Source organism: Hypomesus transpacificus, chromosome 8, assembly GCF_021917145.1.
Source record: "Hypomesus transpacificus isolate Combined female chromosome 8, fHypTra1, whole genome shotgun sequence".
Taxonomy (NCBI): Eukaryota; Metazoa; Chordata; class Actinopteri; order Osmeriformes; family Osmeridae; genus Hypomesus; species Hypomesus transpacificus.
In genome coordinates, this window is record NC_061067.1 from 1,069,047 (window position 1) to 1,083,171 (window position 14,125).

Genomic DNA, 14,125 nt, shown 5'->3' on the forward strand with positions numbered 1-14,125 from the left:
ACGGGTAGAATAAGTCATGGGTCCTTTGTGGGAACTTTTTAATAAACAAACAGCATAATACACATTCACACACGTATAAAAGTCCAGCGTAACGGACGGCTGGTCGTCATGGTGATGAGGCCTAAGGCTGTGTCCTGGGGGTGTGGCTTGAGCCCCGAGCACGTAAGGCCTGGGGACAATTCAGCTGGATGCAACGCGTACTATACTGCAGATACATATGGGTTATAGTTTGTATTTATATACATTTTTAGTTATTCTACTTTGACGAGAAAAAAAATCATACAGACTTTGATCTATGCAGTGCGTTTGGTGTTCTAGAACGTTGCGTCCACCTGAATACACCCCTGGTTTGTATTGCAGTCCAAAGAAGCACTACTGCTGTATGACTGTCTTCCAGTGACGCCCCTCTCTCCCTGCACTAAAGGAGAGGGGCCAGCATGACCATATGAACACAGCAGTGTCTCAATATGTGTGAGAGTGGGGGGGGGGGCAGTCTGTCATGAGGCATGGCACGGCACAGTCAGTCCAGCCTTGTCTGATGTGATCTGGCCTGGTTGGGTCTGAGACTAGACCATTCTAGTGTAGTTTGGTCCTGTTGTAGTCTAGTATGGCACAGTCTAGCCTGATTCAGCGGTCTGGCATGGGATTTCCATATCTAGAGCATATCTTGGCTTAGTGGTGGTGTGGTGGGGGCCTGGTTGGGGTCCAGCTACGCCAGGCTGCCAGGCCAGGACACCACGGTTAGAGCCACACGGCTACGCTGCTCCTTCAGCATCGGTACCAGAGCAGAGTGGCTCATGCCTGCTGTCGACAGCCCGTTAACGGCCACAATCATGTCCCCGCACCTGAAAGGCAAAGAGGACAAAACGATATTGAACCTCAGGGTTTCACGCAGAAAATGTTAGTCAAGGTGGTAGGGTGAGATTTGCAGATAATTTTTTTTAAATAAATGTTACTACGTTGACAACGTAGTCAAGGCGGCAGGCGTGTGTTGTTAAGGCGGCCGCCTTAACTGCAAAGTGCTGCGGGAAACCCTCAAGCTATAACTGTAGCACATTGTACTTCAGACATGAATTTATATGAGTGACGATGTACAATGCTAAGTGAAATAACAACTGTACGTTTTAAAACGTTTTTTTGTTGTTGTTAAAGTTCTGTGCTATTGAGTGACTGCTTATCAGTGAACAGATCAAAGAGGCCATGCGTTTTTTAATCTTTGACATTCCCAATCACTTACTTGAGACGTCCATCGTAGTAGGCAGGGGTTCCCAGGACAATGGTCTTGATAAAGAATGCCTGGTTGCCATGGTTTTCCTCGAATCCCCCAACAATGCTAAACCCCCAGCTCCCAGGATGGTTTCTACGCAACACGATCTCATGACTACTGTGGAGGTAGCTGTAGGGAGGACATAGAGGATAAAAATGAGCCCGATTTTTAGTCGGGGGAGGGAGGAAGAGAGAAGAAAGAGGGAGAGAGGAGAGTTTGAGGTCGTCCTCTGCATGTCAGACAGAGGACTGAGGCACCGGGGCTCATGAATCCACATCGCTCTCAGATGATAATCGTAGGGAGCGTGTAGGGAGTCAGATGGCTGAGTGGTGAGGGAGTCGGGCTAGTAATCAGAAGGTTGCCGGATCGATTCCCCGCCGTGCCAAAATGACGTTGTGTCCTTGGGCAAGGCACTTCACCCTACTTGCTTCGGGGGGAATGTCCCTGTACTTACTGTAAGTCGCTCTGGATAAGAGCGTCTGCTAAAATGACTAAATGTAAATGTAAATAATCCACAGCTGTTGATGTTTATATCACAGTTCGGCCAAACAAACAGAAAGATAATCCCGTGTATGAACAGCCACCTTACGTAATAAACACTCCCTCTTTTTTTTTTTTTATTACACACGCATTCACCAACACACAAACAAAATCCACGATTGATACGGGAAGTCCACATGCTCAGTTGATACTGGCAAACGCACGTCTCCTCCCCACGTCTTCAAACGGACTATGCCTGTACTAACCCAGGTGAGATGGCAAAGAACATCCTGTAAAAATGTACAGAAAACATCCATGGGAACAACCAGTCTCCCTCTCATCCTCCTTACCTGGGCAGGCCCAGCCACATGACCCAGGAGGGGGACCAGCTGGCATCGTAGTCGCTGTCGTGAGTGTGGCAGTGTGGGGGCAGCAGCTGGTCCTCTGGGGTCTGACCCAGACCCGGCTCCTCCACCATGCTGACCTCCAGGGCCCTCAGCTGGACAGAGCAGGACGCCGCGCTGGCCTTCAGGGTGCCCACTGCCTCGCCGTGGCTCCGGTAGGTGAGATCCTGCCCGTTGATACTCAGGAGCACATCACCTGGTGGAGGAGCATGGGGGGCGAGGGAGGAGGAGGGGGGAGGGGTGGTCAAACACAAAAGACGATAGTAATCCTATCTATGGAGGGTTTATGGATGGCAAATCCCCTCAGGGCAAATGATCCGCTCACCTCTTTTGATCCGGCCGTCCCTGGACAGGCAGCCGTGGGGCTGGACGCTGGTCACAAAGATGGGCAGCTCGCCGCTCTTGCTGCCCCGCCCCCCCGCCACAGTCATCCCCAGGGACTCCTGAGGCTCTTTCTTCACAGTGATGTGTTTCTCCTTACAGGTGACACACTGGGACAGATCCTGCACACGCACACACAGGTGCACACACACACACACACGCACACCGAGAAGGACAAGATACATGTTGGAAGTGCAAAAACAGGCACTTCGATTATCGCATTGTATTTTATGACTTTATGATTCTGTGCTGTATATTTTTCTATTCTGCTTCCTCTACTCCCATTCTATTTTTGGTTTTGTTATTGTACGGCACCTTGCAACCCTGGTTTTGAAAGGCGCTTTATACATTTAATTTACTTACTTACCCAGCAACATTAGTTCTAGAGTAGAACTCGAGTCATTCTACTCACTCTGTGGGTGCTGGCCCGTGACAGGTGGATAGGAACAGGGCTGGGGGTGGAGCTATGATGGTGATGGTGATTAGGGAGGAAGTGGTCAAGGCAGTAGTCTCTGCTGGAGGTGGAGCTAGGTGGTGGGGGTGGGGTTTGCTTGGTAGGACGTCCAATCAGCAGATGGACTCTCTCACCACTGGCCTGTAGGGTAATAGAACGGGACTAACTGTATGACAAAACTTCTGTTGTCCAGATAACACGCACTAATCCACCACTATCTGGTTTGATTTACATTGATATCTAATCTATTGACACACCCCTGCCTTCCTGCACCTGTCTTTATAAACAATATACAAATATTAATACTAATACTGAAGTGGCTGTAGCAGTCAGTATAACCCACCTGTATGATCTGAGCGGCTTGTTCTGGAGTGCCATGGCGCAGATCCTGCTCGTTGACGGCCAGCACGCGGTCGTTACCGCACAGCCGGCCGTCCTTAGCGGCGAGCCCCCCCTCCAGCAGGTCCAGCACAAACACCCCGGCCTCATCCGTCCTCCGGACCAGCTTGATGCCCAGCTGCTCCGACGAATCCCGCTTGTGGAGGGTGATCCTCAGGTTAGCGGGGCTGGAGGGGGCTCCCTCGGGGGTGGAGCAGGGGGCGTGGGGCACGGCCGGGGTGGTGCCGGAGGAGGGCGCGGCCCGGGAGGCACAGCGGCGCTCCCGCAGCACCGTCAGCTGCAGGGTGGTGCACGGGCGGGCCAGGGTGGAGCGGGCCAAGCTGTGGGGCACGTTGCTGATGTCCACATTGTTCACCTGAGGAGGAGGCGCACGTGAGAGGAGGAGGTATAGGGGGAAACCAGCTGGAAAGGCTGGACATGGACACCCCTGAGCGCTACTCCTCACCTGCAGGATCTGATCCCCGGCCAGCAGCCTACCGTCACGAGCGATCACCCCTTCACGGTACACTTCCTGGATCACTATGTTGATGAGCGGAGTCTCGTTGCCCCCGACGATGCTGATGCCCAGCTCCACATAGGGGTTGGCCCGGTGGACCTCTATGCTGGTGATCTCCCCCTCAGGGAGAGAGGGCAGCTTCACACAGCCTGGAGGACACACACACACATTAACGCTCACGCTGCCATCCAAAAAAAGGTGTTTCAAGGAGTCTGGAGATTAAACACAGGCAAAAGCTCCGCCCATACCTTCTTCTGCAGAGAGGGGCGGAGACCCGGGGCAGTCCCACCCTGAGGAGGCGGAGCTAACCGAGCGCAGTAAGTGGATGCAAGGATTACTGAGGGGACGCTTCACTCTGGGGACGACGCACTCTGACCCCACCACGCCTTCACAGAGACGGAGACGGTCAGTAATGCGACTTTAAAACACTTCAACTTTCACCCCTCTCTCTCCCTCCCTCCCACCTCTCTCTCTTTCTCTCTCCCTCCCACTTGTCTCTCTCTCTCTTTCTCCCTCTCTCTCTTTCTCTCTCTCTCTCTCTCTCTCTCTCTCTCTCTCTTTCTCTCTCAAACACACACTCTCTTTCTCTCTCTCTCGCCCCCCCCCCCCCCCCAGTCTGGGTGAGTTAACTCACTGTCCTCCTCAGTGCTCTCCTCGAAGGCAGGGTTGTCCAGGCCCGGTTCATCGGTCCACATGGGCACACTGCTGCCGGCTGTGGAGGCCCCCCCGGGGGGCGAGGGGGAGCTGTCCCTCAGGTCAGTCTGGGGGGACCGGGGGGACCTGGGGGGGCTGATGACCATGGCTCCCTCCTCCCTACTCTCACAGCGAGGACCCTCTACGGCCGTCTGTGGAGAGCGCATACCTGGACACCTGCAGACACAGTGACATCACGGTATTCACACTGACTTGCTGTGACATCAGGTGAAGCATTGGACGTGCAGGACCACGATCACAAGCAGGAGAGAGAGAGAGAGACAGAGAGAGAGAGAGACAGAGAGAGACAGAGAGACAGAGACAGAGATACAGACAGACAGTGAGAGAGAGAGACATGTGGGATAGACAAAGGGAGACAGACATGGCATCTGAGCTAAAAACCTCATGCTGTTGTCTTCCTCCATCTCCCAGTCTTTCACCCAGCCTAGGCTACAGAGAGACTGTTGAATGTCTCCTAGAGCAGATCCAAAGCACCAATTGGCTGATCTGCCCTTCACATGCTCACCTGTTTTTGACTGGCCCTCAAGTGGGATCAGGAACGCTGTCCTGTTCTGGGATGTAATCTAGTGGCTGGTAAATACGTTTTACCAACACCATACAAAGTGAATAAAGCCTATAGACAAAGCTAATCGTCAAATTAGCTCCTCTCATCCCATCCATCACTGGCTTACTGGCCTTCAGTCTGGGGAGGAGAGTCCATGTGCAATGGGGGCTTAATCTCTCCCCTAGTACAGAGCAGGAAGCAAGTCTACACCAACATGACCCAATGGATCCTTAATCTCACTGCCCAGCAGCGACCAAGGCTCATATCCAGCACCTACTGGATGTAGACTGCTCAGGGTGGGTGGCTGCACAAGCAGTGGCACTTTGGTAGAGATCTGGGCATCTTCTTGGAGTTCTTACCGAAGACCTAGCTCACGTTTAGACGGCAAAGATCCCAGTTACAAAACTGGAAATGGGAACAGGACTAGATTAAGTTGGACTATGCAGGGCTGGAATATAATGGACTGGACTGGACTAGACTGGACTAGACTGGTCTGGGCTATGCTGGGCTCATATGGATCCTTAGTCCAAACAGATTCCTAAGGAAAATCCTTTTAAGAGTCAGCAACAGCTTCTTAGAGAGATCTTGTTAGCTTGAGCTTGTTAATGTAAAGCCCCTTGAGAACTTGATGTTTGATTGCTGGAAGGTTCCCACACCTTTTGACCGATGGTATAATATCACTAGAAACCAAATTTGAATTACAAATACATACCTTTATTGCATATATGTTATGTTCTTAAAGCCAGAATAAAATATGGCATTGACACACAGCTGGAACTTTTCAAATTCTAGAAATTTCCTTAATTTCCACCATTTAAAAACGTTAACATTGCCAATGCCCCTGTTCCCATGACGATGGGAACCCAGGAGCGAGCAGGTGTCCAAACAGAAGGGAGTCTTTTCTCAGTGACAGATATGTGGATCACAGAGAATCTCATTCAAGTTTGCTCCCTGACCTGCAGTGTTAGAATCTCCGTCTGACTGCTCACCAGTTACTCAATCTCCTCATTACAAACTCATACAAACCTCATACAAGTAAAACTTTTGACCCATCACAGCTGATACTATATTTCTACCAATATCTACAGTATATTTTACTTTATATTAAACACCCTCTCTTGCTAAAATATACGCAACAAACGCTCCTACCCAGCTTAGCACCTGCAAGCACCCAATCGCCACATACCCCCACATGCACTCTGAGGGCGGGGGGTGGAAGCTGTGTTTGGGGCGACTGAAACCACTTGACATCTAGTTGGCTCTCACTCACCACAAGTCCGGGTTTCCCTTTGCCGTTTCACAGAAGAAGTGGTTAAAAAGATCTCTGGAATTGAAGTTGCTCAGCATGGTTGCAGAGAACATGGAGTCTTTGTCGGCCAACACATGACCAGGTAACCACTAATCCCTCATCACATGACCTGCTGGGCCAAATAATCCTCTACGCGGTCTCACAACAGCCAGTCCCTGAAGAGTATGTGGACACTGATGCTAAGTATATCCCTATAGGATTCAGATTTGTGCTATGCTGTGAAGTTTTCCAGAACAACTATTCTGACAAGCCCTCTTTGCACCATAATAATAATAATAATATCTGGTTTACAAGGGTTAGGTTATTTGGTTTGCAAGGTATTACATGGTCAAGCATACAAATATGTTTCATATTCATTTTGAAAACAGACGTTTTCAGTCTGTTGCGCTTGTAGAAGTGTTATATGCATACATTATATGCAGTTCCCTGATTTCCACATGTGTGTGTTAATCTATAATTTACTCTACACTGTGTCTATGTTTAACCGTCAATGTCGTCTGAAAGAGCAGTTGCCGTGACAGTCACTTTAAAATGGTGTCGCTTTCATGTGTCTGTCTCTCTTGTGTGTGTGTGTGTGTGTGTGTGTGTGTGTGTTTGTGTGGGGGGACATACACACTGTCGGTCCATGTGTCATGTCTGTGCATGCACTAGCGCTCAGACCATACCTACATTTACATGTAGACATTTAGCAGACGCTCTTATCCAGAGCGACTTACAGTAAGTACAGGGACATTCCCCCCGTGGCAAGTAGGGTGAAGTGCCTTGCCCAAGGACACAACGTCATTTGGCAACCGGCAACCTTCTGATTAATAGGTCGACTCCCTAACCGCTCAGCCATCTGACCCCCCACGTACCTGTGCTTGAGGTGTGCCTCTAGGTCACAGCGGGGCATGCCGAGGGAGCAGGCAGGGGTCAGAGGGCAGGACACGGACAGCTTGTCCAGCAGCTTGTGGACCAGGATGCTGGACCTGCGGCACGCCTGCATCTGCAGCCGGGCTCGGTCCAGGGGGCAGAAGTCCCGCTCCTGCAGGAAGCTGCGCAGGCAGCGGGCGCAGAAGGTGTGTCCGCAAGGCGTGTCCAGGGGCTGGACCAGGGGCTGCAGGCAGATGTGGCACACCAGGTCGTCGTCCACCTCCAGACGATAGTTGTACAGGTGGTTCTCCCGGGCCCGGTGGATCTGCCCACACTCGGAACACAGGGCTTCCAGGACGGACTCCACCGGCCCGGCCGGACCCACCTCACAGCCCGGGCTCCCCATGGCTCCTCCACCACCGCTAGGCTTTGGCACGTGTGTATCCAGGGGGAGGCTGTGATGGTGGGGGGTAGGGGGTGGGGGGGGGGGCGGTAAGGGGGGCGTCCTATCCCATAAGCCTCAGAGGATGTGTGAGTTGTAGAGAGGACAGCCGCCCCCCCAGTTGCCAAGAGACATCACCCTGCAGGTCAGATACAAGAGGTTAACTGCTTGGAACATACAAGTACTATATTATTCTCATTTGTGTGCCTAGTGTGGATGGATTCACAGCCTGCTTCTGTTCATGAAGTGATTCCGTGCTTCATCCGTGAGTGTGAGTGAGTGAGACAGAGTGTGTGTGTGTGAGGTGAGAAACAGAGAAGATTGGAGAGCGTGTGTTTTGTGTGTGTGTGTAGATTATACATCGCTGTTCCTGCTCTTTAATCTGGCAGTGTAATCTCTTTTTTGCTCTCGCATGTTGCAATCTTCCAATCCTACAGAGAGGGAATTATCTGGGATTGAGTCAGAGAGGCGCAGCTGAGAGGAAAAAAGGACTGAGAGGAAGAGAGCATGAGAGGAGAGAGGTAGAGACTGTGGGAGAGGAGTTGTGCAAGGGGAGTGGGGGGGGAGAGTGACAGCAGAAAGCCATAAAGAAGGGAAAGAAAATAGAGTTGCCGAAGGATAAAGAGAAAGACTGAGAGAAAGGGAGGGTTAGAGCATTTAAAACAAAAGAAAGGAAGAGAAGGAAAAGAGAGACAGGAGTTATAACAGTTCTAAATATATACTCATCCAGGCTTGTTAATTTTAGTGCTGCTGAATATCCATGCAAGCACCTTTGCAATTTGTTCCCTTCACTGACCATTTGTCAACATGAAAGAAATTGACAATTTAATGTCCTACCTGTCTTCCTTTGAAAACCAGTCCACTCAGGATTCCCTAAGGCTTGGAGTGCTCCTAAGAGCTGTTGCATTGTGTACTAGTCATTTCCACTGTGTCTCGCATCCAAAGTCACTTAGTCCTCCCCTGCTCTTTCAGCACAGAGCCGCAGAGGAGCACCCAAACAGACAGGACAGCAGGGGGCGCACTTTAGCACGCGGCACAGGCGTGAGCCAAGCAGCAACCAGCGACTAGCTACCTGACACTGTCCCTGCCAGGGCCTGCTTCTGTCTCCATGACGACCTGGAGCGTGTTCACAGGGGCATTACATTCAGAGAACAGATATGAATGCTGTGTAGCTGGCTGCGCTCTCCGAAGAGTTCCATCTACGCTACACATTCAACGCCCAAGCACGGCTGGTCACACAGGGTGACAGAGAGCCCCTTCATTTCATCTTTCTGACGGCCGTTTCCATGGCCACAGTGCTTTCAGTGTAGGCCACCTGTCTCCATGACTACCTGCTCCCGTCTCCTTGACAACCTGCTTCCGTCTCCTTGACTACGGGTCCTTTTTCCCCCCCAGTCTTCTTAAGTACCTGCTCCTGTCTCAGTGACTGCCTGCTTCTGTTTCCCTACCCTGCAGCTGGACATGAATTACTCATGAGGACACAAGTCTCCTCTGTTCCCATAACAAAGCTCTGACATCACACACGCACAGTCTTCGATGTGCATCCTCCCGCTTGCACGCACACACACATATTCTGGGTTGAGTTGATGTGTATGCAATCAATGAGTTACTTTGCTACTCTGCCAGCACTTTACAATATGGAGCCTGCAGCAACAGAAGCACTTAAATCTAAACCCGTTTTCTTTTCTTTTTTTTTACATCCTTGGACTGAGTACCTCATTCAGATTCCATTACATGTAGCATTTTAAGAATAGCAATGTTTAGTATTTTTTATGCAGTACAAGACGTCTGTTTTCCTTTCATCTGTGTGTTTGTTTGTATGCATCTTTTAACTGTGTCTTACCAAATGCTCCAAGACCACAGTGTTATTGTCACTGCATCCATAGACTTCTATATGGATACACTGCTAGGCCTAGTGTCTGTCTATGTCGTGATCATAGCCTTTTTCCCAATACACATAACGCATTAAGGGGACAACTGTTCCATTCGAAACAAAATGAATCATATTAAGCCAGCCGAAAACAATCGATGAAGCATGTCAACGTGTAAGAAATGATCCTTTTGCCATTAATACCATTTTAGTATAAGCGGTTATGTAGCTTGCACTGAGCATGCATGTGTTTTTCACAAATGCATTGTCAAACGCAAATCATCCAATAATCAATAACAAATTATACACTGACAGCATTTAAACGCAGACAGACTTACAATGACACAAACAGAGATTTTATTGCTAAAACATCCGCATCATTTTAAATATTGACACAGGCTTCAGTGAATTACGGATTAAGCGAATGCCATTGTCCTGTCTGAATACAACATGGCAACATGACAGCAATGTATAGCGTAAATATTGAGTATATTTTCTGTTCATTTGCCAGCCAGCTTTGTGTCTGTCTGGTTGTCTAATTCGCCCCCTTCCTCTAGGAGCTGCGGATAGGGATAAATAATGGACAACAGCTATTTCGAGAGAAAATTGCATTTTGTGACATTGTCCACGTACAAGCAGAATATGTGCATTGCATTACCTACTCCTGCTTCTCCTTCGTGCCGTTAATTCCGGCCCCGGGAGGGCACAATTAGCTACGGAACCTCAATCACACAATCACCGCAACGAACCGTTCCGCAGCCGCATGTAAACGCCCCCGTGTCGTTCTAGATGGATGTGCCGCCCATCGCTCCGTTCTGGCTGTCCGTCAAAGAGATGAGGAGGGGTCTAGCCCCGAGGACCACATACAAATGTATGGGTGACCAATATAATGCCTTATATAAAAATACAGAACATTTCAAATATAAAAAGCATATTGCAATGAGGAGGCAAAAATAACATAATATCACCCTACATTGTATAAGTGAATGTACATTTTTTTCTTTCTGTGAATATTTTTGCTAGAAATAATTTACTTTGGGGGATTGTACGGCATTGCAAAGAGAGGAAGGCCTCTTCCGTAGGCCCTTTCGGCTTTGACAGATAGCGACAAGGAAGTAAATCTAACACATCTTTTGTAACAGTTTTGTGCATTTTCTTGAACGCTGTACACCATGGCAGAAGATACAGAATTGGAGAAGTATACATTTATTTATTCCACAATCTAAATGATTATATAGTGAAAATTATGTCCGAAGAGCGGCTATGCTAACATTTGCTATTTAAGTAGGCTACGTATTATGGCAACTGAATCTGCAATACAAGTGTGCTTGTGTATGTGTATATATACGTGTGCTGGTTTTGAAAGAGAATGGTGTAAATGTTGTGGGTATGTGCGTAGAATGTTCTCTATCTGCTAATGGCTCTGGAGATAAGTTGGCAGCAATACATATGCTTCGTGTGCCAGTGTTTTCATTGCACATTTGTGTATGCTTGGTCAAAGGTCAGGTAGCTATAACAATTGCTTTCTTCTTGGACTAAGTTGACTAGCAGCTCAGGTCAACTCGGGACAGGCTGGCACTTGTTCAACGGAACATTAGTGATTGACACACTCCGCCTATTTATGCCTTGCCTCACTCTACGTTTAGTTTTAACTTGATTAAAGTAACTTTTATTGATAAACGTTTTGATACTGCCTTTTCCAGTTCTCTTGATTTACCTCTGTTTCCCTGTGTTCACCAACTTCTCATTTCCTTAACCAATTGAAGACCATATATTTCTCTCAATATTTCTTCATTGCTCCCTCTCCTAATCGTTTAGTGTGTTGTGTTTATGTGACAGACGGGCAGTGGAGGAGTTACTGAATGAGGCCAACAGAGCTCGGGTACGAGCGGAGACCATGGGCCCGGCAGGCTGGTGAGTGGGATGAAAATGGCACTCAAGCATGCTTTTATGGATTTAGTTTATATAGGACTTTACAGTCTGTTACCTAGTTTGTGAACTAAAACCTCTGCATTTTTTTAAATGTTTCCTAGTGGAAGCATTTATCCAACTTGTACACCTCAGCCATTTCTTTGCGTCAGACAGATATAGGATGTTTCTGGCTTTGTGTTCGTGACTTGGTTACTTTACTAACTTGGTATAACTAAATAATAGCCAATGTTGTGGTTCCATCAGGATGAAGTGTCCTCTACGAAGCACCAACAAGCGCTTCCTTCTCAACACCCTCCGCAATTCCTGTTCGCAACAGCGTCGCCACTCCAGCTCGCCGTCGCGTGAGGGTCAAAGGTCAAAGAGCACGGCCCCCAGGAGAACCCCGCCTGCGGATCCCAGAGCCGACGGCGACCGTGTGGACCGGAGGAACAGCAGTTACCAACTCAAAGACAGAGAAGACAAACAGAAAGACTGCCGCTATCACCATACAGAGGCTCTTCCTGAAACACACACTAAAGAACCTCCATCTGAGGGAACTTCATCCCAGAGAAGTCGTCACGTGTCCAGGGATTGCAGTGACTCTCACGGTGGTGTCTACTCCGCCCACTCTAACCGATCCTCCCGGTCAGGCCACGCCTCTAAGGGCAGGCGGTCCCGGTCGCCAGTCAGGGACTCGCCTCGTGGGAGGGGCCATCGCTTCTGACATCACTTTTCACTCTGCCAGGTTTCTCCAGAAGGGCATATTCCGTCTCACACATGGACAAGTTTGACTGACTTGGGGCAGAATGCAGGCATACAGACCAATTCACTGGCAGAGAGATCAAATACAGGAAGAAAAGATTAATTGAGACAGGAGAATGAGAAGGAGGTATAGGGGGAACATTCACCTTCTATGTCTCAGGAAAGCACCTAAACATTTAATGGATAAATACTGTTCCACTTTCTTTTTTTTTTTTTTTTTTTACAAATGTTCTCTTATTAGATATATTTAAATACAGTTGGACTGGTGGTTTTAAGATATCTTTAAATGATTTGTTGCGTAAAGCCAAGTCAACAGTAAACAGGAAGCAAACAGTTTAAGGGTCCGGTGTTTTAATGTGTATTTCATATTACATGTTAAAATAATTGTATCATATTAGGACACAGTGCATAGTGAGTTCCTTAGTTTTCTCATATATTTTTTAAGAAACATTTTTTATGTTTTTTGATAAATTGTTACAAGACCCTAAAAAGGTTAATAGCACTTATTTAGGAGCCTACTTTTTCTCATTTTGTTGTTGTGCAGTAATGTTTTAGGGATTTGTAGTAATTTTACACAATTACACAGTTGCTTGAAAATGGTTTCAGGAATTTTTTCTTAACCTAAAACGAGTTTGATTTAAATTATAAAGTCGTTAGCATTCTTTTGTCATTACTAGCCGTTAGTAATGTTTACATAAGCTATGGCTGTCGCCAGTAGGTAAGCAGTTTTATCATGTCTCCCTCTTTTTGACATCTATATGCACTTTATCAGAAACGGCTTTGTTTTTGAATAAGGAGAATAATGTGCCGTATCATTGGCACTCCTTAGTACCTTTTTATTGCGGTGATGAAAAAACTTTGGACGATTTCATAAAAATAACATGTTCACGTCAAATACTGTTAGGCCGACTTGTCAATACTTAAATCTGGGGCCTTTTGCTTGCATATAAAATAATCCTGTAATTGTTTGTGTTCGTGTTGGCATTGCCTTATTCAATAAATGTGTTTAGAATTGTGGACAATTATTCCAAGGAACTAGTGTTACTATTAAAGACCACTGCTTCGGCCTATTTAAAAGGTCAAAATCAATCACAGTTTTTGTGAGTTAGGTTGGTAAAAAGTCTGCAGTAACAGGTGGACGTTTACTCAAGCGTTCTAAGTTATTTTCCCGCTATCGTTTTTTTCCCCCATCTGTTTAACATTTCCATTTGGCTATTCGTCTGTCAATGAACCTACTTTTGACCCTTTACCATTTAATTGCAGCCTATCGAGAGTCCTTATAGACCATTTAATTGCAAGCCCTTTGTTGAATTACGTTTGATACCATATAATAGGCGTAGATGTCCGTTGAGTGTCGACCAACGCCACATTATTTTTCACTTATAACCATTAGGCCTACGAAAATGTCTGTGCCTGAATAGTCTAAATTGCGTTTTACGCAGTTACGCTTCATAAACCCCGTTGTGCGTCTCCGTAGGAGGGAATAGCTCGGGTTAACCGTTTCCTTCCTCTTTCAAACGAAGATCAAATATAAACACCATTAAGCGACATAACATGCACTGATTTGAATGAAATTGGTTTACTTGAACTTTATAACAGGGCTGAGTGCTCCATTAAGATACTAGAAGCCTTATGCACTTGAAGAACTCCGTGCAAATAGTGATCTTGCCAGTCATTTTAGCATATAAAGAGAAATATGCTAGTTTCATAGTCACGCTATAAAATGCGGTCGATGAATGGGCTGATACAGTACTCCATAAAACAGGATTATTTTAGAACAGGCAAAAGCAAAGCAACTTCTCATCAAAATTAAAATGTAAGAATATTGTTTCTGACAATC

At 47.4% G+C, this 14,125-nt stretch overlaps 2 protein-coding genes across 3 annotated transcripts; one reads left to right on the forward strand and one right to left on the reverse strand.

The window, feature by feature from the left end:
- Positions 1-107: 107 nt before the first annotated feature.
- lnx2a (ligand of numb-protein X 2a) lies at positions 108-10,378 on the reverse strand. 2 transcript variants are annotated; one of them, XM_047023541.1, is made up of 11 exons: positions 10,275-10,378; positions 7,303-7,881; positions 4,516-4,751; positions 4,130-4,267; positions 3,831-4,030; positions 3,330-3,740; positions 2,945-3,127; positions 2,477-2,654; positions 2,098-2,347; positions 1,238-1,396; positions 108-845 (listed from the first exon to the last, which is right to left on the reverse strand). In XM_047023541.1, exons 2-11 carry the CDS (start codon positions 7,704-7,706, stop codon positions 710-712), a joined length of 2,295 nt encoding a protein of 764 aa, XP_046879497.1. In that variant the 5' UTR covers positions 7,707-7,881; positions 10,275-10,378; the 3' UTR covers positions 108-709. The 2 variants fall into 2 exon arrangements, with proteins under 2 accessions (XP_046879497.1, XP_046879496.1); XM_047023540.1 differs by having other exon boundaries at positions 10,271-10,378.
- Positions 10,379-10,699: 321 nt separating this feature from the next.
- si:ch211-140b10.6 (protein POLR1D-like) lies at positions 10,700-13,304 on the forward strand. The gene is made up of 3 exons (XM_047023597.1): positions 10,700-10,810; positions 11,452-11,526; positions 11,788-13,304. Exons 1-3 carry the CDS (start codon positions 10,785-10,787, stop codon positions 12,245-12,247), a joined length of 561 nt encoding a protein of 186 aa, XP_046879553.1. The 5' UTR covers positions 10,700-10,784; the 3' UTR covers positions 12,248-13,304.
- The last annotated feature ends 821 nt before the right edge of the window (positions 13,305-14,125 follow it).